The sequence below is a fragment of the Bos javanicus genome, chromosome 7 (genome assembly GCF_032452875.1).
Source record: "Bos javanicus breed banteng chromosome 7, ARS-OSU_banteng_1.0, whole genome shotgun sequence".
Lineage (NCBI taxonomy): Eukaryota > Metazoa > Chordata > Mammalia > Artiodactyla > Bovidae > Bos > Bos javanicus.
In genome coordinates, this window is record NC_083874.1 from 20099042 (window position 1) to 20121828 (window position 22787).

Here is a 22787-nt window from a genome sequence, read left to right on the forward strand (position 1 = left end):
TAGCATGGGCTTACTTGCCCTGTGGCATGTAGAATCTTCCTAGACCAGGGACTGAACCTGTGTCCCCTGCATTTGCCGGAGGATTCAGAACCACTGGACCACCAGGGCCGCCCCACTGTTCACTTTCTAACACAACACAATCATTACTCTACGGTTATGCTTTTCTCAGAGTCTGTCTCACCATGTGCGCGCATGCATGCATGCTAAGTCACTTCAGTCACGTCTGACTCTCTGCAACATTGTGGACTATAGCCTGCCAGGCTCCTCTGTCCATGGGGTTCTCCAGGCAAGAATACTAGAGTGGGTTGCCATGCCCTCCTCCCGGGGGATCTTCCCGACCCAGGATTGAACCCACATCTCCTGGATCTCCTGCAGTCCAGGTGGATTCTTTACCACTGAGTCACTTGGGAAACCCCCTATCTCCCCATCTTGACCATCAGCTCCAGGAGGGCAGGGATTTTCCCAGAAGAGGGAGCAACCTGTGCTAAGGCCCTGTGGGGGGTGATGGATGTGCAGGGTAGCACCTGGCAGTGGCTGTTGCTGAGCGAGGGAGGGGGGCAGTGGGCGGAAGTGATTTGCAATGTGATCACCCAGGCAGATGGTGGCCACAGGGGAGCCCCAATCCTCTTACCCAAAGCTCCTTAATACTTCCGCCAGGCAGGTCACCTCCGGGCCTCTCCTGCTCCGGGTGGCTGTCATGCCGGGGCTGGCAGCTGAGGAGGGAATGGACGACTGGAGCCCAGCCCCGCCACTCTATGAGGAGTACCGCCCGCCACCACTGGACACCATCCGCCTGCCCAGGTACGTGCTGTACCTGCTGCTGGCTGCGTTCCTGGTGGTGGCCGTGGCCTACGCCATTGTGGGCCATCTCATCAAGGACCTTGCCCACGATCTGGCTGGTGAGCCACTATCTACCACACCTGGCGTGGGCTAGTGCAGGATCGTGGGGGGAGGGAGGTCCCAAGGGTCTCCCGTAGCCAGGGAAGAGGGCGGAAGGTGGCCATGTCTGGGGACGCTCCTCATCACCTTCCTGTCACAGACTGGGCTTTTGGCCCGAAGCCGGACCAGGAGGACGCCCCCCGGGAGCTGCCCGAGAGCCCCGAGGGTGAAGACCTGGAAGAATTGGACCTGCAGCTGGCTCTGGCCTGGCGAGGCGAGGAGGACGCGGGTGGGGGTGGCGAGGGGGCCCCCGCAGAAGCCCCCAACCGGGCCCCCCGCCGCCCCTCCATTGCCTTCAAAGATCCACCAGTCCGGAGCTCCTTTTGGAAGCTGGGCTGAGCTGGGCCCTGCCCTGGGGCCCAGGAGGCCAGCTCCAACCCCATTGACGGTTGTATTAATATAAAGTGGACTCATGTCCATCAGAGCCTTTTCTCCACTGATCCGCGCTGTCTTGACAGAAAACATGGTCTTTCTTGGCTCGCAGGCTCCAGTGGTTGGACACTGTTATTTGCATGCTCTGGCTTCCCCCATTCTGCCAGAGCCTAACCCAGCCCAGTTTCCACCAAGCCCTGGGCAACCTGTAAACCAAAAACACTAAGGAGATAAAAAAAAATAAAATCTCACAACAATAACGGCCAACCCTTAGCTAGAGTTGTGGGATGCTAAGCAAGCCCTTTCTGTATTTTATTTCATTCAATCCTCTGAGGTGGGACTTGCTGCTGCTGCTGCTGCTGCTAAGTCGCTTCAGTCGTGTCTGACTCTGTGCGAGACTTATCCACCCATTTATCAGATGGGAAAACGGAGGCATGCAGCCCAGACGTTACTTGGTTGGAGCAGGGAGAATTTTTTGTGGGATGAGGCCAGCCCAGCCAGCGACCTGCCTGGGGAAGCAGAGGCGTGTCCCCTGGGCTCCTGCATCTCCAGGTCCTCTCAGCTAGATTATGGGGTGGTCTGTCTCTGGGGGTCCTGACTTCCTAACTAGCCTGAGGGCACCCCGAGGACAGGGGCCTCCTTTCCTCCTGAGCTCTGCATGGGGCAGGGTACACAGTACGGACTTCAAGTGTGCCTGATGGGCTGGGCTGCCTGGCTTGCCTTGGGCTCCACTAAGTGGCCCTCTTGCACTGCGGCCATGGTCAGACCTCAGGAAGGGAGGAGGCAGTGATGCTGGAGGCCTGGAGAAGGGCCAGGCCTCCCCACCCCAGTCTTCCTGCCACGTGCCTGGGCCGTGGCTGTCCCATGGCGGCTAGGGGGTAGGGTCCCCCTTCTCCCAGACAGGGCCGTCTATCTAATCAACTTAGTGATCAGGGTAGACACACAGGAGAGCTTGGGGACTGAGTCATCGGCTGCTCCGGGCCCCGTTCTCCAGGGCTTGAAGGTGGACGGTGGCCCCTCCCTTCTTGCTCCTTGTCCTCTCCCTGGAGTTGGCTGTCCACAATGAAGCAGCATAAGCTGGTGATGAGAGAGACCCTGTTCACATCCCAGTGCTGGCTGTTTCTGCCCAGCCTGGCACTCCTGGCCTCCCTGTAAAATGCAGGTGGCAAAATCTGTGGTGTGTGCAGAGAAAGAAGTGTAATGAGGTGTAAAAGCACTGAGTCAGGAAGCAAGGTCAGGGCCATCTCAGCTCGGCCCCTGTGGGGCGAGCCTGGGGGCCCCGCAGGCTGGCTGTCCAGGGGTGGGACACAGAGCAGAGGGGCTGGACTCCCGAGTTAATCGTTACAATCAGGTCCAGAGTCTGTCCTCCTGGAAGGCGGGGGAGAGGGTGTGGGATGCCAACCAGGTGGGGCAAAGGGAGGGGCCCTCACTTGGGGCCTGCCCCGCCCCCAGACCCGCCTGCCCCCTTATCAGGAGCTGGGCAGGGCCTCCCCTGACCCTGACGGGGGAACGGCACACTCCAGCGCCCCGGCTGCTGGCTCCTCTGCACGATGGGGACCTTAGGGATCCTGCTTCTGCTCATGGGTCTGCTCCTGTCGCCAGTTGAGGCCCAGAAGGGTAAGGCTCTGACCTCTGGTTTGGCGGATGGGAGGAGGGGTTGGGGGATGGGCTTGGACATGGGCTCGCCCCCTCCCCACTTGATGAGAAACCAAGGACCCTGAGAAGAGAGGGGACAGGCAGAAGAGAAGGGAGGCCCCCTCCCTAACTCCCCCACTCCCTTGGGGCTTCCCACCCCATCTCTGAGCACCCCCATCTCTGAGGCACTTCCCTGCTGTCCAGTGTTGAGGACTCTGCTCTCTCACTGCCCGAGGCCTGGGTTCAACCCCTGGTCGGGGGACTAAGAGCCCACAAGCTGCGGTGTTGCAAAAACAAGCAAACAAATTAAAAGGACTTCCCTGGCAGTCCAGTGGTTAGGACTCCACACCTCCACCGCCCTGGGCACGGGTTCCATCCTGGTTGGGGAACTAGATCGCACATGCTAATGTCTGAGCATCTCCTGCACTCTTCTTTCCCTGTCCTTTCGGGGCCCCCCCACCTTTCCCTGGTGCTTCCCTGGTGGCTCAGACGGTAAAGAATCCACCTGCAATGCAGGGAGACCTGGGATTGACCCCTGGGTCGGGAAGACCCCCTGGAGGAGGGCATGGCAACCCACTCCAGTATTCCTGCCTGGAGAATCCCACAGACAGAGAGGAGCCTGGCGGGCTACAGTCAATGAGTCGGACAAAACCGAGGGACTAACACTCCACTTTCCACCCTTCCCATTTCTGAGTCCCCACTCCCCCCACCTCCCCACAGAGCGCCAACTGAAGCCCTGGCTGGTGGGCCTGGCTGCGGTCGTGGGGTTCCTGTTCATTGTCTTCATCCTCATGTTGGCCAGCCGCCTCTGGTGCTCCAAAGCAAGGTGGGAGCCCCATTCCTCACCCCTTCCCCTCCCTACTCCCAAAGTGCTGGGCACCTCTTCCACTTCATGACCCTCTCTAGTCCCTTTCCTTGTCTCCCCATTTCCCTGCTCCCCTTGCACCCACAGCCCAGTACAATCATGCAGTTCCCCCCGCTGGCTCTTGCTTCCTGGAGTTCCTTCAATCTGGGGGAGACTGAGGCTGCCTCCACTTCCTGCCCTTTATCCATCCCCACCCCTCCGATTCCCATCTCTTCTGCAGAGCTGAGGATGAAGAGAGGCCCACATTGAGGATGAATCCCAACCCGTATGAGGAAGTGGATCTGAGGTACTGCTGTGTGAGCATGTGTGTGTGTATGGTCAGCCCCTCCTGTCCCCCTCTCAGGGACAGGAGGGGTGGGTGTGCACTGATGACCTCTTTCTGTCCTTGAACACCTCAGCCACACTCTGGCCCCAGGGCCTTAGCACCTACTGTTCTGATTTGTACACCTTTGCCCATATCTTCTGGCTGGCTCTGTCTCTCCTCCAGTCCCTGCTCAGTTGGTTCCTCCCCACAGAAGCCCAACCTGACCAACAGCCTTCCTGATGCTCTCTCTGACACAGCCCTGCATCTTTCTTTGCACGTATTGCCAAATGAAATTATCTAAGTCATTTACTGGTTTCTGAACAGAACTTAGCTTTGGTCCAGGCTGTGTCCTCAGGGCCCTGCCCAGGGCCTGGCATGCAGTAGGCACTTACTAAATACCTGTTGAACAAGATGGTGGTGTGGGATAGTGCAGGGACTGTGTGCGTGTGATTTGGTGTGGGTGACTCTCCTGGATTCAGCGTCTCCCATGATCCTGTTTCCAGATGTGACTCTGATGAGAGCTCAGGGATGCGGGCAGGGCTGGAGGCTCTTATGGAGCAAGCACCCCAACTTGGGCAAAGGTTTGGGGACAGGAGTTGGAGCTGGGAGCTGGGAGGAGACTATCCTGGCTGGAAGATTCTCAGCTGAGCCTAAAATGCCTGAGGGAGGGGTCTGGGATGGACTATGCTTTGTTTAGACCCAGCTCAGCCCCAGTAAAGTGTGGTTCCTGCTCTCAGGATGTGCTGGAGGCTCCAGGTCCAATAAGTGCTCCTAATTCATAGTTTGCTCCCTGCCAGGTTCATTCCTTCCCCATCCATCCATTTACACTCCCACCCACAAATCCTCCCATCCATTCTCCCATCTATCCATCCATCCATCCACCCATCCATTCTCCCATCCATCCACCTATCCATCTATCCATCCACCCATCCATCTATCCATTCATCCATTCTCCCATCCATCTATCCATTCTCCTATCCATCCATCCATTCTTCCAATGAACAACTGAACCTTAGTTTCTGCCTTTGTGAAATGGAAATCACAAGGGTGCCTTGTAAGGGCTGTTTTGAAGATTCAGCAAAGACTTTTTGTGAAGCATTGGCACAGGTAAAGGCCTGGCACGGGTGAGGGTCTGTGAAATGGGAATGATTCTGTTTTGTTACCATGGTTTGGGGTTTTTGTGTCCCTACAGAAAAGAAGACAAGAAAGGGAAGGAAGAGAAGGAGGAAAAGGCTGAGGAGAAAAAAGCTGGGAAGGGGGAAAAGGCCAAGAAGAAAGGAAAGAGAAACTTCGGGCTGGAGCTAGAGGAAAATGAGGAGCGCAGGGACTACAAGAAAGTCAAGAACACGGCCATGTAAAGATTCAGTCACCTCCTCCAAGAAACCCGCCAGAGATGCCCCTTCCACACCCTAGAAGCAATGAACTGAACCTGAAGCCACTGTGGTGACTCCATCTGTGGTTGAGAGTACGGGGCCCTGAATGAAGAGGCTTGGAACCCTACCCACCCCCCACCAAGGAGGGCTCTTCGTGTGTTATACAGTCTATATTGTTATGATTTGTTCTATCTGGTGATTCTTCTTGCACTCGGAGACCATTCCTGGTTCGCGAGAAACCCCCAACCCCTACAATCTCACCGCTCTACCTGCTTTTCCCCACTGCCTGACATCTATGGACCAAAACCTCCTTCCTCCCGTTCAGCTTCAGGACCAGTATAGGCCAGGGACTGGGGGAGAGCCTTTCAGAAGGGCTTCCGTTGTCCCCTGGGACTCAGTTTCCCCAGGAGGAGACAGCTTTGGGGGCTGGGAGCAAGGCCTGGGCAGCTGTGGAAAACTCCACTGTGCCCAGGTGCTGGGCAGATCAGACGCTCCCCTTGCAATCTTGATCCTGCCGTCCTGAACCCTGAACTTTGAGCCCCGAGGTCTGTCTCCTGGGAAAGCCTTGCTCCCTCCACCCCCAGGTTTTTGGCTCACGTGACTCCATTTCCAGAAACTGGGTCTTGATGGGTGGGGTGCCCCTGGGTGCACCATCTTGGGAGGGGACAAGCCTCCCCTGCTCTCTTCACTTTCTTCAGGCCCTGGACCTTGCCCTGGATGTTAACCATTTCCTAATGAGAACTTTGATAAAGGCTGGTGTTTATCATTTTATTTATTTATTGGCTGTGCTGGGTCTCCGTTGCTGCGCAGGTTTTTCTCTAGTTGTGGCCAGCGGGGGCTACTGTCTTGTTGTGCAGGCTTCTCGTTGTGTTGGCTTCTCTTGTTGCGGAGCAGGCTTCAGTAGTTGCATTAGGGCTCTCTTGTGAAGCCAGTAGCTGGGGTGGTAGCCCAGAAGGCGGGGAGCTTCTGAGACTATCCCAGGATCGGCCACCAGGGGGCAGAAAAGCCGTAAATAAAAATATATAATCTCCCTAAAAGATGCTTCCACTGAACGCCTAGCATCCTTATGGTCTCAGTCTCTGTCGGTTTGCAATTCGTCCCTTTTTCCAGCTGAAAATACTGAGACTTAGAAAGAAGGACGCCACCAGCCCAGGTCTCCCTGGCGGTTGTTGGCAGCGCTGGGATGGAAGCCTAGGCTGCCCAAGTGACGGGCACATGCAGGGGCCGGCTCAGGTCAGATTTGGAGGTTCATGTCCTAGGACGGGAGAGGGTTGGGGTAGGGGGTGTTCCTAGCTGGGAGAACTGTGTTCCTCTGGGATGCTATGTGGTCCCAGGGAAGTGGCCTAACTTCTCTGAGCCTCGAGTTGGCTCCTCTTTTGCAATGTGAGGACCAGAGTTCTGACCACCAGAGTCTGAGACTTGATGGAGGTGCTGGGACTTCAGAGCCAGTGCAATGCCTGGTGGTCAGGAAATGAGTTCCCCACCCTTCTCGAGCCGCCCCTGCTGTGGCTCTGACCGTGGAGAGTGAGAGTCAGGATGGGCCTCAGGGAGACAGGTACAAGGAAGCTCAGGACCCTGAGCCCCTCCCCATGGTGCCCGGAACTCAGGGAGGGGACCCCACCTCCTACTTCCTGGGGCACCGGCCACACCCTGCCCTGGGGTGCGCTGGGCAGGCCACTTCCTTCTCCCGCCGGGGCTGCAACCCCAGAATCTGCTGGATAGGGGCGAGGACAAGAGGGCGCAGGATGGGTAAATTCTGTACGACCCCCGGTCAACTCTCTCTTCTCGCAGCTCTGGCCCCAAGGCTGGTGCAGGCCCAACCCCGTAAGGCCTTGGGAGGGAGTGGGGGTGGAGTAGGGAAAACAGTCCTAACCTGGCGGCCCCGACGCTGACCCAACCCTGCTCCCGCCCGCAGTGGCCCAGCGGAAGTCGTGGCTGGTGGGGCTGGGGGCTGCGCTGGCCTTCTTCTTCCTCATCTTTGTCCTCACCTTGGTCTATGCCGTCTGGTGCCGGGAGTCCCAGGACAGGTGGGTTCTCATCCTTCTGAGCCCCTCCCCATCGCTTACTCTTTAGCATCTCAGCTCCGCCCCTCTCTGAGTCCCACCCCTCTAAGCTCCTCCTCGTGCCAAGCCTCTCCCTTACTAGCCCCTCTTCTCTATGAGTCCCGCCCTTCTGAGCCCCGCCCCTCGCCGGCCCCTCCCCTATAAGCCCCTCCCCTCTAGGAGCCCCTTCCCTTTCCGAGCATCCTCCAAGACTGGGCAGGACCAGCGGGGTAATACTCTGATTCTGAGAGGTCCCCAGGGGGGCCTCACAGGACCTCACTGGCTTTGCTCCTGACTACCTACCCGCAAAACGAGGGTGGCTTCCTCACAGAGATCCCCCATCCCTAGGATGTGTTTCAATAGGGGGGTCTATAAAGTATCACCCCAATGCCAACACCACCCATTTATCCATCCACCTGTCCATCATCCATCCATCATCCCCCCGACCTGTCTCCCACCTTTTCTCTCTCCTTCCCTCCTTCCATCATCTATCCCTCTTATCTGTTCATCCATCCATCCACCCACCTTCCCACCACTCATCCATGCGTCTACTCGTTCATCTATCCACACACTCATTAATCCATCCACCCATCCGTCGGTCAAGCCCTTCATCTCTCTGCCCGTCCACTCACCCACAGTTCTGAAACCCAGGAAGCCAAAGAGGCCAGAAATTAAGAGCTCAGTTTTGGATCATACAGTTCGAGCTCCTGAACTTCCTTCGTGTTCTAAGGGGGCCAGTGTCCTAAGCTGCCTGAGTCTCGTCCCCTTCTGTGTCATGGGAACAGTGAGGGTGCCTGCAGGACTCAGAGCTTCTGGGAGAATTGTCAGAGGCCTGGAGCACTGTCTGTCCTTATTAACTCGGATTATCTGGGCTCTTCTGGTCTCCACAGCAGTGAAGAGAAGGAAGAGGAGACTGTGAGAAAGGAGAAGGGAGAGGACGACTGGGGGCTGGAACTGGAGGACACAGAGGGGCCTCTGAACCATGAAGCAATGGCAAGTTCCTCCACATGAAGTCTTCCCACTCATCTCCTCCAGGCAGTCCTCCAGGGATGCCCCAATGCCTTCTCCACACCCTATCAGCAAAGGACCTGGTCCTGGGGCCAGTAAGATGACTCTCTGGGACTCAGAGGTCTCAGAACCCGCCCCAAATCCCTCTCAGAGGGCTCTCTGTGTGTTACCTGGTAGTCCTGTACCCCTTCTCAAGCTTGGTCTCCACCTGATGATTCTTCTTGAGCATGGAGGGCGCCCTTGGAGAAGGAGCCGCCCACATCCCTCCAAGAACCCCCCCGCCCCACTGTCTCCTGTCTCTTTACCCAGTCCACCGCAGGCATCTTTTTACGCAGCGCCTGATTTCTTTTCCCACCTCCAATTTCTGTCAGGTTTGGATTTCATCAGAGAAGGCAGGTCCTCCTGTTGCCCAGGTGTAAGCTCTTCCAAGAGCTTTCTTTGAGTCCCAGTCCCTCTCCTTGCTGCTGTTCGCTGTCCCTGAACATGAACTTTGAGCTGGCTCAGCGTGCAGGGCCGTTTCCTGGGAGATGAAGGCTTCTCCTACCCTGTGCTGAGTCTCAGCATTCTGTCCTGCACGCTAGCACTCCCAGGGGGTGGGTTGGGGGTGCAGGGGTGGGAGTAGGGGGGCGACACAGGATCATTATCCCTCTTCCTGTCCTGCACAGGATCATTATCCCTCTTCCTGTCCTGCACTCCTGGTGGGGAGGCCCCATAGAGAAGGAGCTGGAGTCCTCACTTCTTTGCTGTGTATCCCGGAGCAAGTAACTTAACCGCTCTGTGCCCAAGAGTCTAGTTCTGTAAAAGGAAAGAATAAATCCTTCTTAAGTTGTCACGAGGAACTGAATGAAATACTGCCTACAAAACTCCGGAGCGCAGGACCCAGCACCCTAAAGGCATCTAACAAGCATCAGCTTTCTGTATGCTGAAATGGTGAGGATGGGGGTAGGGGCAAAGGAGCCTGCCGCCTCAGACTTGGGGGATCCGGAAGGTCAGAGGGTGTGTTTTCAGACGACAGTTCTGGGAGCGTAGTTCTCAGTCCTCCGGTTTCCTCCAGGCGAGGCCCGGGGCTTCCGCGTGGGTGGCCGTGCGGAGGGTGGGGCGGGAAGGGAGAAGGGAGGTGCTGTCTGGGCTCCTCCCTTTCCGCAGGGGCGGGACTTCCCTACTAGGAGGCTTCTGGGGGCATTTCGGGGGCGTTTTTAGGTTGTCGCAAGCCTTCCCCTTTTATGGCATTCAGTGGGGAGTCAGTGCTGGGACAGCCCTTTCCAGGCCCCCAAATTGTTTTACCCCAGGGGCCAATGGATGAAAAAGACTCGGCTTTCCTTGAAATTAAAGGCTAGATTGAGTTCCCCCACCCCGGCTGAGCCTCGACCCTGGGATGAACCTCCAGCCTCCGGCTGAACCCTCCATTCCAGCTGAACCCCCACCAAGTTGAGCCTCACCCGAGATGAGAGCCCCATCCCGCAAAAGAAGCTCCTTCTAGATCCCCTCTTCCCTTCTTCCCGCCCCTTCCTCCCAAGCGGGACTGTGGGGTTGGGGGTCAGCTGACTCCTCCACGCGGGACCTGGTTTCTGGAGCCAGGTCCTAGGTCTGACCACAAGGGGGCGCCAGAACCTCTTCGCTGAGAGCAGAAGCGACCATCCCTTCTGGGAATGCAGCAGGGGCATGGGAAGGGTGCGCGTCCACCCGGGGGTCCTGGGATCCCTCATCCCTGCCTCCCGAATGTTTCTTCTGCCCCTGTTACCGGGCGGCGGGGTGGGTTGCGTTCCTGGGTGTCCGCGTCGGCGCACCCTACCGTCTTGGCTCACCCTACCGTCTCGGCTCACCTTGCCATCTTTTTGTGCCTCAGTTTCCCCATCAGTGAAGAGAGACAGAAACGTCCCTCCCCGGTGTGCGGGGTGGCGTGTGGTAAGATGCAAGGAGCCTGGGCAGCTGGGGAGCTTTGATTACATGTCTTGGGGTCTCTGGGGGACTGCTAGGGGGTAGGATGGAAGACCTCCCCCCCAAGAAGGGGTAGTGACTGCCCCTCACAGGCATAGCGAGGTTCCCTGATGGCTCAGATGGTAAAGAATCCACCCGCAATGCGGGAGACCAGGTTCAGTCCCTGGTCGGGAAGATCCCCTGGAGAAGGCAATGGCTTACCCACTCCCTTATTATTCTTGCCTGGAGAATCCCACGGACAGGGGAACCTGGTACGCTACAGTCCATGTGGTCGCAGAGTCCAACACAACTGAGCGACTTTGATAGGCATGGTACTTCCTTACCGCCACGCCCCTGTGGCTCTGGGGAGAGCTGAACATGAACGGTTCTGAGTGGTCAGCGGTGGGGTTGGAGAGACAGGGATGCTGGGGTGCTGGGAGGGCAAGCATGGCAGGCCTAGGCAGGTGGGTAGGGCCTCCTGGAGGTGAGGGTAGAGAAACCATGCCAAGCCCCGTCCCCTCCTTTGCCCACAGCCCTCCAGGGCTCCCACCTCCTTGGGGTTAAAAGTCCCAAGTCCTCCTGTGACCCACAAACCCCTGAATGATCTGCCTTGTCTCCTCCTTGCCCTCCCCTCCCTCTCGCCCCCTCCCTCTCTCCGCTCAAGCCACACAGGCCGCCTCACTGTTCCCCCAACACACCAAACACAGTCCTGCCCCAGGGCCTTTGCATGGTGTGTGCCCTCTGCCTGGAAAACTCTTCTGTCAGATTTTCAGGGGGCTGTTTCTTCTCTCCATTCAAACTTCTGTTGAAAGGTTACTTCCTCACATGTGGCCAACTCTCCTATCCCGTACTCTGCTCTATTTGTCTCCCTGGCATTTATCTCCTCTGACATACATTTATTTTTACTGTTTATTTTCTGTTTTCCCAACTTTGAACTGTGCCACGAAGGCAGATCATTTAGGGCATTTTGTTCTCCATTGTGTCCCAAGGGCTAGGTACCCAGAAGATACTCAGGGAATCTTTGCTGAATGAATGGGGTTTTGCTAGGTGGGGGAAAAACAAGGAAGGAAGGCAGTCTGTACATTTATGGAACACTGACTATGTGCCAGGCTTTGTCCCTGGAGCCAGGCAGGAGGTGGAATTACCTGAGCTGGCACAGAGCAGGTGCTCCATAGATGCCCATGGAACTTGTTGATCAAAGGTGCTGATGAATTCCAAGACTGGTTTTCTGAGGCTACCTCCCCTTCCAGCCTCTTCCCTGCACTTTGACAAGAACCTGGAACAGCCTGAACGCAACACAGAAAGTAGGACCCAAGACAGCTAGAAAGAGTCGAAGCATAGCTTGTTTAATTTTTATACATTTTTTCTTTTTTCTTTTTTTTTTTTTTGCATTTTATTGAATCTTTTATGGAACCCCCCCCTTTTTCATTTTTTTTCTTTTTTTTTTTTGCATAGGGAAACAAACAAACAAAATAATAACAGCCAGAGTCACTTTCTGTAAATGGTACTTAGGTAGGCGCGTCCGCGCAAACTGAAACGACTGCGTAATATACAAGGTTATGAACGGAGTATGATGTGGGGGCACGGGGCAGAGGAGCAGGCAAGGAGAAGGCTGGGCCTGGGTCAGCCCGGATGTCCGGCTCCTTGTCCCCCATCCCTGCCTTGGGGAGGAGGAGAGGGGAAAGGAGATGGGCAGTGGGCTGGCCTGGCACCAACCTTCTCCTGACATAGGTTCATGAGCATGGTGTGTGTGTGTGTGTGTGTGTGTGTGTGTGTGTGTGAGAGAGAGAGAGAGAGAGAGAGAGAGAGAGAGAGAGAGAGAGATCCGGTATGTGTGGCAAGCAGAAAGCGAGAGACAGAGTAAACTATCCTGGTAATATTGGTAAAATACAAAATGGGGGGAAAAACTCAAAAAATATATCTCCGAGGCGACAGGAAATGAAACAGCAACACCACCAAAAAATGTGAGAGAAAAAAAGACAGAAAGAAAGAAAATTCAGAGAGAAAACGAGTTTCCCTCCTTTCTCCCTGTTGCCTCCCCCCGACCACATGGTTCTGTCCCTCAGACACCCTGCTGTCTCGCCCTCCCACCACCGCCCCCCGCCATGTGTGGCCCTGGCAAGGGGGAGAGGGTGAGAATGGGGGTAGGGGCCAGGACCCCTGGACTGGAAGGGGCTTTGGTTTCAGGGGGCCTGGCTGGGATCCAAGATGGGAGGCTGGGGTGCTGATGCACTTACGGAGTGAGCTTTGGGGGCTCACAACCGGAGGGGGGCTGGGTAGCTCCTGGCCCCTTTCCAGCGGGTCTTCTTCTAGCCAGGTGGTGTGAAGGGCGGGAATTTGCGGGGGGAGTGGGTCTTCCTCTCCTGGAGCCCATGTTCCTGTTGGATCCCGCCTCCTCTTTCCTGAGGCCTGAAGACCCCCTGGGAGTCGGGAAGGAGGACCTCAAAGCTACACCAGCAGACGTGTGAGGCACTGCTTGGGAAGTCTGTTTTGGTATCGCTGGCAACAAGTCCTGCTGGGATTGCTTTGGGTCTCCTTGCTTCACCTGGGGAGCGGGGTGGGGTGGGGGTGGGCCTCCGGGGCCAGCTCGGACCCCACACACTCTGAAATGCTTAGGGATAGATCGATGGGTGGCAGGGGGAGAGGTGGTGTCAGTTTGGAGATGCGGCTCTCAGGGAGTGTCCGAAGGGGCAGAAAGACGGAAGGATGCAGGAGATGTAGGACCTGAGGGCGTGTCTCTGGAACCTCTCTCCCATCACCCTCCCTAACCCACCCCCCTACACACAAAAAGTAAAAATCAGGGGTCTCAAAGAGAGAGAGACTCCAGGCCAAAATAAAAAGTAGCCACTGTATAATCTGTATTATGAGAAAAAAATTCCAAAATTATACATATATATATAATGTATAGTATAGCCCTACACTGGAGGTCAAAGTACCATCAGAGAAGCCAGAGGGAGTGGGTGGCTGGGGTCCCGTCTCTCCCAGAGGGCTGGATGGCTGCTCCTGGCCCCGGGATCCTGCCTCACTGGTAGCTGTCCAGCCAAATGTGTCTGCTCCTGGAATGCTGCTGTCTCCGGGGACAGAGGGAAAGTTCCGGAGCTGGGGGTGGGGGGGTGCTGAGGCTGAAACTGCTGCTTGGGGAGCGGCAGCAGGGCCCCCTCCCTGCAGCCTCCCTTGGGGTTCCCTTCCAGTCTGATTGTCTAGCTCAGGGTGGGAATCGGGGCTCATAATCCAGCCAGAATGTGGGTTCCAGACCTGGGCACTGGGGACCCTGGACCCATCCTCCCTCCCCAGGTCAGATAGGGTGGGGCTGGCTTGCCACTCCACACCTCCCTCTCCACACTGGTCAGGGTCTGCTACCTCCATCCAAAGAGAGCGATGGAGGTGATCTGCATATATTGGGGAGGTCTCCCTTAGTCTTTTCCACAGCAAGGACTGGACCCCAAAGTCAGGCTAGGGGACTCTGCATGGGATGGGCTATGAGTGAGGGGGTGACGGTGGGCTTGGGAGGGGATGGGGTTTGAGATGTCAGTTTCATTAAGTGTCAAAAAAACCAAAAACACCCAACACCCTGCCCACCTCCCTCCCAGGGCATGAGCCCCAACTGCATTGGCAGGTGGGAGCCTGATTCCTAGTGTTTCTGCCTATTCTGATGCACAGCAGGCAAGGAAGGGAGGGGCTCTGAGGCCCAGGGTGCTGTAGGGTGCAGTCATGAGGGACACCATGGTCCAAGGCAAGCCTATGGAGGAGGGGTCCCACAGGGATGTGCCACCCACTCCCCTGTGCCACTGACTGTCCCCACTTCCCTGGTGGCGGGGGTGGGGGGGTATGAAAGCCTGAAATGGGCCCTGTGGAAACTGACAAGCAGGGCCTTGGGCTCTTGGGCCAAAGGGCCGTTCTCAAGGGCAGGGTCAAGGCCGGGGCCTGGTCTCTCCCCCCCCTGGCCCTGGGGCTGGCTGAGGTGTCTTTTTGGAAGAAAACATGGCGTGAGCAAAGAGTGGCAGACGAAAGCCAGGGTCTGGCTGCAAGGCCCCACCCAGCTCTGGAGACAATTCTAACATCCAAGGTGGTGGCCAGGGAGCGAATGGGGACTGCCCGCCAAGCGTACGCCAACAGGAGATGTTCAAGGGGCCCAGGGACCGGGAGGGCCGGAGATGGCAAGGAGGGATGGGCCCAAGGTTGGTGGACCCAGCCTCGGGGTCTCTTGCCTGGACACTTCACTGACTGCTACTGTCTCGGCTTTGGTAGAGTTAAAGGCAGAGAAAATTGGAGGAAAAAAAAGGAAGAGAGAAAGAAAAAGAAGGCAGAAAGGAAAACAAGAGAAAATAAAACCGAAGAAAAGACAACAGCAATGGCTGGCCCCTTGGACGGGGCCTGTGACGCGGTGCCCCCCGGCCATCCCTGCCCCCTGGCGTCAACCCCCCGGCCGGGCCTCCATGGCTGAGCTAGACCTTACAGGTACAGACAGACAAATATTGCATATATCGGGTTTGGTTTTGTCTTTTTGTTTGTTTCACACCAGACCCCCTCTGCAGTCATAGCTGGAAGACATAGTAGAACCGGGGGGGTGGGGGTGGCAGGAGGGTCCTTCCTGCCACCCCAAGGCCAGTCTATGGGGATAGGTCCTTTGGCAAGAAGGAGGGGGCTGCAGAGGGGTAGTGACACAGCGATGCGACCCTGAGCCAGGGGAATGCCAGCCTGTGGGAGAGGTGGCGGGGGGAGTCTGGCTGTCGGCAGGGTGGCCACCCCAGGATGGGGGGGGTGAGAATGCGCAGGTGCATGCGTGGCGTCTGCGGGGGGCTGGCCTGTGGCCCAGTGAGGGGAGAAACCCTTGCCTGGGGCCAGGGCACACCCCTGAGGTCTGTCCGCTGCTGTGGGCAGGGGATGCGAAATGACCCCTCTGGAGCCCGAGGATGGGGCCGGGGGGGTTGCAGAGCACCAGGGGGCACCCCCAATGCAGCAGGAGATGGGGAGACAAGAGCCCAGGGCAGACTGGGGGCAGGGCAAACTGTGGGGTGATTGTTGCGTGCATTGCTTTGTTTTTTTTAAGCAATGTGATTTTTAAGCGTGTGATTTTTTTTTAATTCTTAATTTTTTTTTTACAAATAGAAATACATCCCTTTTCAATTTTTACTTTTTATTTCATGTCATTGTTTTGTCATTTTTTCTTTTAAACTACACGAGCAGTGCATGCAGCTATCTGTGTGCGCTGATATTGTTTAAAGGTAATACTTATTCTTGGAAGGCAAGGCACATCATGTGATAGAAAATTTCGTGCAAATTAGGAAACATGGAACTTTTTTAAGGGTTTTTTTTTTTTTTCTGTATCTTTTTTTTGTTTTCTTTTAAAGAGAAGGAGGGTGGTGGTGGAGGGCTGGAGTGGGGGGTGGCGTAGGGAGGGAGATAGAGCCAGTATCAATTGCCATGCAGTTTCAGCCGCCGTGAGCTGAAGTCAGGAGCCAGGTCACAGAAATCCTCGACTAAGCACCATGCAAAGTTAGGAAGCTGGGGGCTGCCGGGTGCCCCTTCCCCTTCCCTGCCTACCCGCACCCTCAGGTTCCCGGCTGACAAGCTTCCGGATACCCCAACTGCACGACCCACCCCTCCTGCCCTCCCCCAGAGCGGCCCATGCTTTGGTCCCCAACGGCCACCTGCTGGAGGGGCCCTGGGGACAGACGGACGGACCAAGGGTTCTCGAACCCCTCCGGACAGTGGGAGTGCGGCTGGTGGGGAAGGGTCTTGTGTGTGGGGGTGTCTTTCTCTTTATAATTGAGTGGGTTCGCCAAGCCCCTTGGGCTGGTTTGGGGGGGAAAGTCCGGTGTCTGGGGAGGTGGGAGGAGGCTGGCCAGGCCCGGGGCACCAGGGGTTTACCAGGAGAGGGAGGGGTGGGTCAGGCTAGGAGCAGTGGGCAGAGGCCCTCCCAGGGCCATGGCTTTGGCCTAGGCCGGGGATGGGGGTCAGCATTCCCCAGCGCCAGGCATGGAGACCAGTTGGGATTCAGACAGATGGCTGGAAGGGGTCTTTGTGTTTGGGCCTGGTGACCCCAGAACACCTAACACCCTTTCCCAGGCCCCCCTTCCCAAGATGGCCATCCCGGGGAGGAGGCATGGATGGGGCCGGGGAGCTGGGGTAAAGGGGCACCCCATGTCCCCAGGTTTAGTGTTTTTGGAGCGGCTCAACGGAAAATGTTTAGCAGATGGGAGGCCCCCCTACATGGCAGCAGGGAGCCCCAAGGCGCCGACCTGCCCGCCCCCAGCCGGAGCCCCCGGCCCTGTTCTGGACCACAGGTGGCCTGGCCCCTCTCCTTCTGGCCACCCAGCGGGCGACGCCTCCTGGCTGTGCCCCACTTCGGCAGGGGGTGGGGGATGAAAGTGCAAACCGTGGTCCCCCTTTGGGCCGGGAGGCACCAGGGAGGGGCTGTCGCTCCAGGATGTAAGGCACTGGCAGAGGAGGCGTGGGGGCAGAGAGGGCACACCAGCTTCTCGAGACCCCAGGCCCCATACCCCAGCGGGGCAGGACACTGGGAGGAGGCCCAGCTCTGCCCCTTGGGCCTGCTGGGGGCGGGGTTCCATCTCTCTAGCTCTGATGGGGGCATAGCAATGAGGGGTCAGCAACTGGAAGGGGCCAGGTTGCGGGAGAGGAGGGAGGGGGGAGGCCCACGGCCACTCTCGTCCCAGCTGGACACAGGGGAGGGGGGCGGGCGGTGGAAATCAGGCACTTAAACCACTCGCTCTCACCTCCCACCTCCACGGGCTAAGTGGGGGGGGTCCTCCCCAGTTCAAGGGTTGGGTGGATAGAGAGACCAGAGCAGCCCCCAGGCCTCTCTGCTCCACCGCCCCCAGCCCCTTCCTTGGAAAAGTGCATTTCTTACAGTGTGTGCAACGTGGGGCCCTCCCAGGGTGGGTGGGGGGGTGTGGAGCCGGTGGGAGGGGGGCTGGGGTGCGCTGGGGTGGCCTCCTATGCCTGGGGTGGGGCTGGGGGTCATTTGCATAGAGACGGCTCCCAAACCCGGCAGGTGCGGAGGGGCTTCACGTGAAAGAGCAGGTAGAGGTCCACGCCTGCCGGGCGCGCCTTCGCCGAGCATCCGCCACGTGCTAGTGCCCTGGCCTTGCCGGGGTCTCCCTGCCACCCTCTTCTGGCCCCGTCGCCCCCTGCCCACCCAGCCGCCTCCGCTGCCTGCTGCTGGGGTCCCTGCCGGCCCCCCAGGGCCAGCCTCCCCAGCCTGGCAAACACTGTCCCGGAGGTGGCGGTGGGCGCGCGGGTGGAGCGGAGGCCTCACTGGGTGCCCTGCCCCGTGGGCCTGGCGCGGGCTCCAGGCTGCGCTCACCTGGTCCTGGGAGGAGGCGGGCGTGGCTGGGCCTCCCTGACCGGCAGCAGCAGCAGCGAGAGGAGATGAATAACTTAGGACGATCCCGAGCGTCCGGTCCGTCCGGCCGTGGTGTCCCGAGAGTCCGAAGCGTTGTCCTCTTTACCGTCTATCTTCTTGGTTGGGTGGGTTTATCTTTATGTATTGTAATTTTTTCCCCCGTTTGTCTTTTTTTTTTTCCGTTTTTTTTTTTTTTTCTTTTTTTTTCCTCCTGTGTTTATGTGTCTGTGTGATTTTGTCTTTCGGCCGGGCTGAGAGTCGGCGGCGGGGCGTTCTTGCTTGCTGTAGCTTTCCACCGAAAATGTGGGCCGGGGGCCGTCCATGCGGCCCCCTGGGATTCCTGGGACAAAGGAGCAGGGCGTGGGAAGAAATCTTTCTTATCCCAGATACCAGGACTGGGCGGCCGGAGGGGGACACAAAGAGAGAGAGAGAGAGAGAAAGAGAAAGAGAGATGGGGGTCAGGCTCTGTGAGCCACAGCCTATACCCACTGCGGCCCCCTCGACCCCTGGAACCTATGACCTCTGTCCCAGACTTGTGTAACCTGCTAGGTGACCCTGGGCGAGTGATTGGGCCCCTAAGCAGGGCTGCTGGATAAAACTCAGGAAGTTCAGTTACACCTGAATCCTAGATAAGCCTTTTAGTGTAAGTATATCCCATGCAACTTTTGGGATATACTTGTGCTTAAAAAAAAATTTTCTTTTTTTTTTTTTTAATTCTTTATCTGGAACTGCAATCTACCTGAACTCTGTAGTTTTGTTTTGCTAAATCTGGCAACCCCACCTCCAACCCTGAGTATAAAACACGGGAGGGGATACTCCCCCTCGTGGGAGGAGGGCCACTGGTGAATCTCTACAGACAGGCACCATGTTCAGGCCCTGTGACCTGGGTTGTTTGTTTCTTTTTTACTTTTAACATTTTCGCATTTAATGGTTCCCCTAGAACCCTCATGAAAGAGGGACTACTGCCCCCCGACCCCGTTTTACAGTGAAGAAGACAGGGGCTCAGAGAGGTAAAGTAACTTGCCTAAGTCCACCAGCGTTTGAGGGAAGAAGACAGAATTTGCACTAGGGCCTGAGAAGCTACTTGCTTGTCCCCCTGCCTGGGGCTGACCCCTTAGCCTGGCCACTGAGGGGGTCATGACTTCCACTTTACAGAGGAGGAGACCGAGGCTTGGGGTCAGGCAGCCAGGTCTATAGGGACAGCTCTGGCCTGGGTCCCCACAGGGAAGCTGCTGTACAGACCCTTCCCCTGGAAATACATTCAATCCACCTGGGGAGTGGGACTGGGGTAGGGACCCCCCTGCCCCATCCCACTGAGGTCACAGCAGCGCTGTGCCCCCACCCCTGCTGTAAACCAGTCACACTCCCTCCAACCGGGCGATCAATCCCACCAGGCCGCCTGCAGCCGCTGGGCCATCCCATCGAACTGGCGCCGTGGCTCCCAGCCCCCCACCTCCAGCCAAGTTCAAGTTCATCTTGGCCATTACCTCATGTCTGGTTTCCGTTGGCAACCAGACAGATTCTGGGCGTGACCCTCCCCTGTGGTGGCCGGCCTCCCCAGGCCCTTCCTCCCTGCCTCCTCCCTTCCTAAGCTCTCTGCCCGCCCGACTCTGGCCCCCGTAATGGTGGGAGCAGGGAAGGCACCCTCAACTCAACATCCTCTCCCATCAGCTGAGGGGGAGACTGAGGCCGCATGGTGCCAACAGTGAGGTCTGGGCTCTGTCACCCCCTGGCCTGGCTGGAGCCCCCAGTGTGGCTCTGGGCACACGGCTTAACCACTCAGGCCCTCTGCTCATCTGCTGACCAGGTGTGATGGGCAGAGAAGGATTGGGGAAAAATGCTAGGCTAGGCAGACCCACCCCTTCACACAGGGAAGCGGGGGAGGCGTCAGACCCCACAGAACCCTACTCTGGAGGCCAAAGTGATGGCTGGCTCAGGGCTGCGGGGGAGGGGTGGGATGGTGAGAGATGGGGGTGGGGAGATGAAGAGGCAGGCAATTGATCAGGGAGAGATCAATTGCCATTGATTAGAGGAGGGGCGCTGATTGGGGTCAGAGAATATTGATCAGGGGGCCAGGCGCTGATGAGGGTGAGGGCAGGAGATGGAAGTGGGGAGGGGAGAAGCCAATGCAGGCTGGGAGGTGGGGCGGAGGTGGGGGGCCGCGTGCAGAGGAGAGCCAACCCGCCAGGAACAAGGAAGGTGGAGGAAGTGCTGACTGCGCCAAAGAGGAGGCCTCTCCGCTCTGAGCCCTTAGCACAGGGGCTCCGAGAGGGGGGAATGGGTCTCGCGGTTCCTTCCTCCCCTTCCCTCCCTTTGGGGTCTGCCGGGGTCGGGGGACCCCTTAGTCCAGGGACCCAAGGTCCTGCCTACACAATTCTGGCAGGGTCCTCCATCCAACACCTTTGCTGCCCCCTGACACCAGCCCCACAAAGTTCTTTCTGGCTGCCAGCCCTGGCTGTGCAGACCCCGCCCTCCCTCTAACCTTTTCCATTGCTCCCCTGGGCCCCCAGGCCAAGCCCACGTTCCAGGTCTGCCAGCTATGCTCAGGCTGCTTCCCCATTATTTCCAGCCCTTGGCAGCGCTGAGCCCCCTGCCTGGACATACTTATCCTCTGTCAGACGCCAGGCTCCAACCTCTCCCCTCCCAGGCAGGGGCCCAGATGCCCCCTCCCCCAGGGTCCTCCACAGTCCCGGTCCCACCCTCTCTGGTCCCCTGGCAGGGCCTGTTCACCAAGCAGGGGGTGACCATAGGCACAGAGAAACAAAGGTTCCCCCTACCTGCCTGCCTTGATTTCTCTCCCCTTCCAGGCCATCCACTTGGGGTGGTCCCCTCTCCCCCCATGCAGAGGCTGATGATAGGGGAGGTGACACCATGGATGGGGGAGACCGGGGCAGGGTGAAGAGGGCAGCCCGCACCCGTCCGTTGCTTTTGTTAGCTTTGGTTTCGGAAGCAATTAGGACATGCCCAGCCTCCAGTGGGGAAGGCTGTCAGGTGAGAGTGGAAGAGGAAGATCCTGGCTCCCTGAGCACTCTGGGGGCAGGGGTGTCCACACTGGGATAGAACTCAAAACCCAATTGAAAGAGGGGTGGCCTGGGGCTGCGCCAGCTCAGTGGGTGACCCTGACCAAGCAATCCCTCTGTCTGGATCCTGGCCAGGGCTCAGTGAGGCGGGACACTTAATGTTTTGGGTATGCGAGGGGCGGCCCTGGCCTTTCCATGCCCTTTTTGGATCAAACTGGTCCCCTGATGCTCCAGACACTTCAAGGACTCCCCAGGAAGTACCCAAGGCTGGAAGAAGAGACTGAGGTTCAGAGTGGGTGAAGGAGAGCTGGGCACAAGCCCTCATCTCCTGACCCCAGGACCCCCAGCTAAAGTCTGTGAAGGGAGGGAGGGGGACTGCCAGGTTCCCCCCAACTCTGGACCCCCTGAGCTGCCAGCAGCAGCCGGGGGCCAGGCTGTGGCGGGAGGTTCCTTGGGCCTCCCCAGAGTGGCTGATTCTGATCTCAGCGGAGAAGGGGGACGTGGCTACCCGTCCACCTCGCCCTCACCCCTGCCCCCTGCCCATGGACTCTGTTGCAAGAGATCACTCTCTCACGGTGGCTTGAGGATCTGAATGTGACCCCTGGGGACCCTGCAAATCCCCATGCTCTATGGTTACTGGGGAGCCCCAGGATGTTTCTCTGTGCATCTGGGACTCAGAGGGGCTGCAGCAGCCGTTTTACATCCCGTGATCCCCTCCTCAACACACACCAACCAGGGAGCAGGGCTTGGGGGTACAGCCACCACCATCGAACACCACCTGCCAGCACCTTCCTGGCCTGCACACGACACTGATACAGATGCCAGATCAAAGGTGGGAGTTGGGGACACACAGGGAGGGGCTAAGGCCACCTCCTGCTTCGAGAGATGCTGGGAGCCACGGGTCTCAGTTCCAGACACATTGAGGCTTGGCCCCGCAGTGCTGTGCAGCCTCAGGCAACTCACTCCTCCTCTCTGAGCCTCCTTGTCTTGTCCTCAGCCAGCCTTGGTCCCCCCAACCTGGTGCACACTCAGTGGCAGTGATGCCAACCCCACCTCTGCTGTCTCCCTCCCACCTCGCGGGCTGGAGCCTGGGGTGGGGGCCTGCATGCTCTACCAGGAGGCCCCACCCCCCTGCCATGGGCTGCCTTGGTTTCCCCAGCTTCCTCTGGCATCCTGGGATCCCTTGCCACCCCTTGCCTCCCTCTGGCCGGCGTGGGAGAGGATGAAGGTTGGGGGTCTGAAAGCTTGGGCTGATGCAGTATGTGATCCTGGGCAAAGCCCCTCTCCTCTGTGAGCCTCAGTCTTCCCATCTGTACAAATAGGACCGGGGCAGTGACAAGCCCAGCCCCACATCCCCTGGCGGGATTTGGGGCTTTACCACATCCCCCGGTATGGGCTCAAGGCCCTGGAAGGACCTGGCAGGTGGGTCCTCCAGCCACGCTCAACAGCTGCCATGCCAGGGGTACAGCTGGGGGAAGGCTCCCTGCACGCCCGGCCGGCCCCTCTGCCCTGCCCCTCCCACCCCCCCGCCAGCCGGCCTCTTGGCCCCTACCTGTGCCTGATAAATGCCCGCTGGATCCCTTGGTCCTAATCCCACAAAGGAACGGTTTGCAGGGGACGTGCCGGGCGTAGAGTAGGCTGCGAGGAGGAGAGAGACCGAGAGCCCGTTAGCGCGGGGGTGGCGCGGGAGCACCAGAGAGGGTGGCCGCTGCTCAGGGTCAGACAGCCAGGCCTGCGCGCCCAGCACCTGGCACCTCTGAGCTGGCCGCCCTCCCCCGGATGGTCCGGGCACCCCGAAAAGCCCACAGGCTCAGGCCCCAGGGGTCGCGCAGGCAGGTGTCTGCCGGGAGGGAAGGCGCGGGATGAAAGATTCATAATCCAGAAACCGCCTGTGAATTATTCAGAGAGTTCCAGTGCCTGGTCCATCCTGCTCCCGTGGCCTGCCT

General features: G+C 58.1%; 4 protein-coding genes across 9 annotated transcripts in view; 3 read left to right on the plus strand and 1 right to left on the minus strand.

Moving 5' to 3' along the window:
- Positions 1-240: 240 nt before the first annotated feature.
- SMIM44 (small integral membrane protein 44) lies at positions 241-4097 on the plus strand. The gene is made up of 3 exons (XM_061422749.1): positions 241-899; positions 1040-2928; positions 4032-4097. Exons 1-2 carry the CDS (start codon positions 599-601, stop codon positions 1276-1278), a joined length of 540 nt encoding a protein of 179 aa, XP_061278733.1. The 5' UTR covers positions 241-598; the 3' UTR covers positions 1279-2928; positions 4032-4097.
- LOC133250916 (small integral membrane protein 24-like) lies at positions 2844-6263 on the plus strand. Its single transcript, XM_061422753.1, has 4 exons — positions 2844-2928; positions 3667-3772; positions 4032-4097; positions 5308-6263. The coding sequence occupies exons 1-4, from the start codon at positions 2862-2864 to the stop codon at positions 5471-5473; spliced, it is 405 nt and encodes a 134-aa protein (XP_061278737.1). The 5' UTR covers positions 2844-2861; the 3' UTR covers positions 5474-6263.
- A 92-nt stretch (positions 6264-6355) lies between these two features.
- On the plus strand, positions 6356-9130 carry LOC133250915 (small integral membrane protein 24-like). 3 transcript variants are annotated; one of them, XM_061422750.1, is made up of 3 exons: positions 6356-7312; positions 7404-7515; positions 8421-9130. In XM_061422750.1, exons 1-3 carry the CDS (start codon positions 7078-7080, stop codon positions 8539-8541), a joined length of 468 nt encoding a protein of 155 aa, XP_061278734.1. In that variant the 5' UTR covers positions 6356-7077; the 3' UTR covers positions 8542-9130. The 3 variants fall into 3 exon arrangements, with proteins under 3 accessions (XP_061278734.1, XP_061278735.1, XP_061278736.1); XM_061422751.1 differs by having other exon boundaries at positions 8424-9130; XM_061422752.1 differs by having other exon boundaries at positions 6356-7237.
- Positions 9131-11780: 2650 nt separating this feature from the next.
- Positions 11781-22787, minus strand: part of NFIC (nuclear factor I C) — a 74328-nt gene continuing 63321 nt past the window's right edge. For 2 of the 4 annotated variants that reach the window (XM_061422739.1, XM_061422736.1), the window contains exons 10-11: positions 22394-22479; positions 11781-18216 (exon numbers count right to left, since the gene is read on the minus strand). In XM_061422739.1, coding sequence (XP_061278723.1) covers positions 18199-18216; positions 22394-22479 — 104 coding nt within the window. In that variant the 3' untranslated portion in view covers positions 11781-18198. The remainder of the gene's footprint in view (positions 18217-22393; positions 22480-22787) is intronic. The other 2 variants (XM_061422737.1, XM_061422738.1) reach the window with 2 other exon arrangements.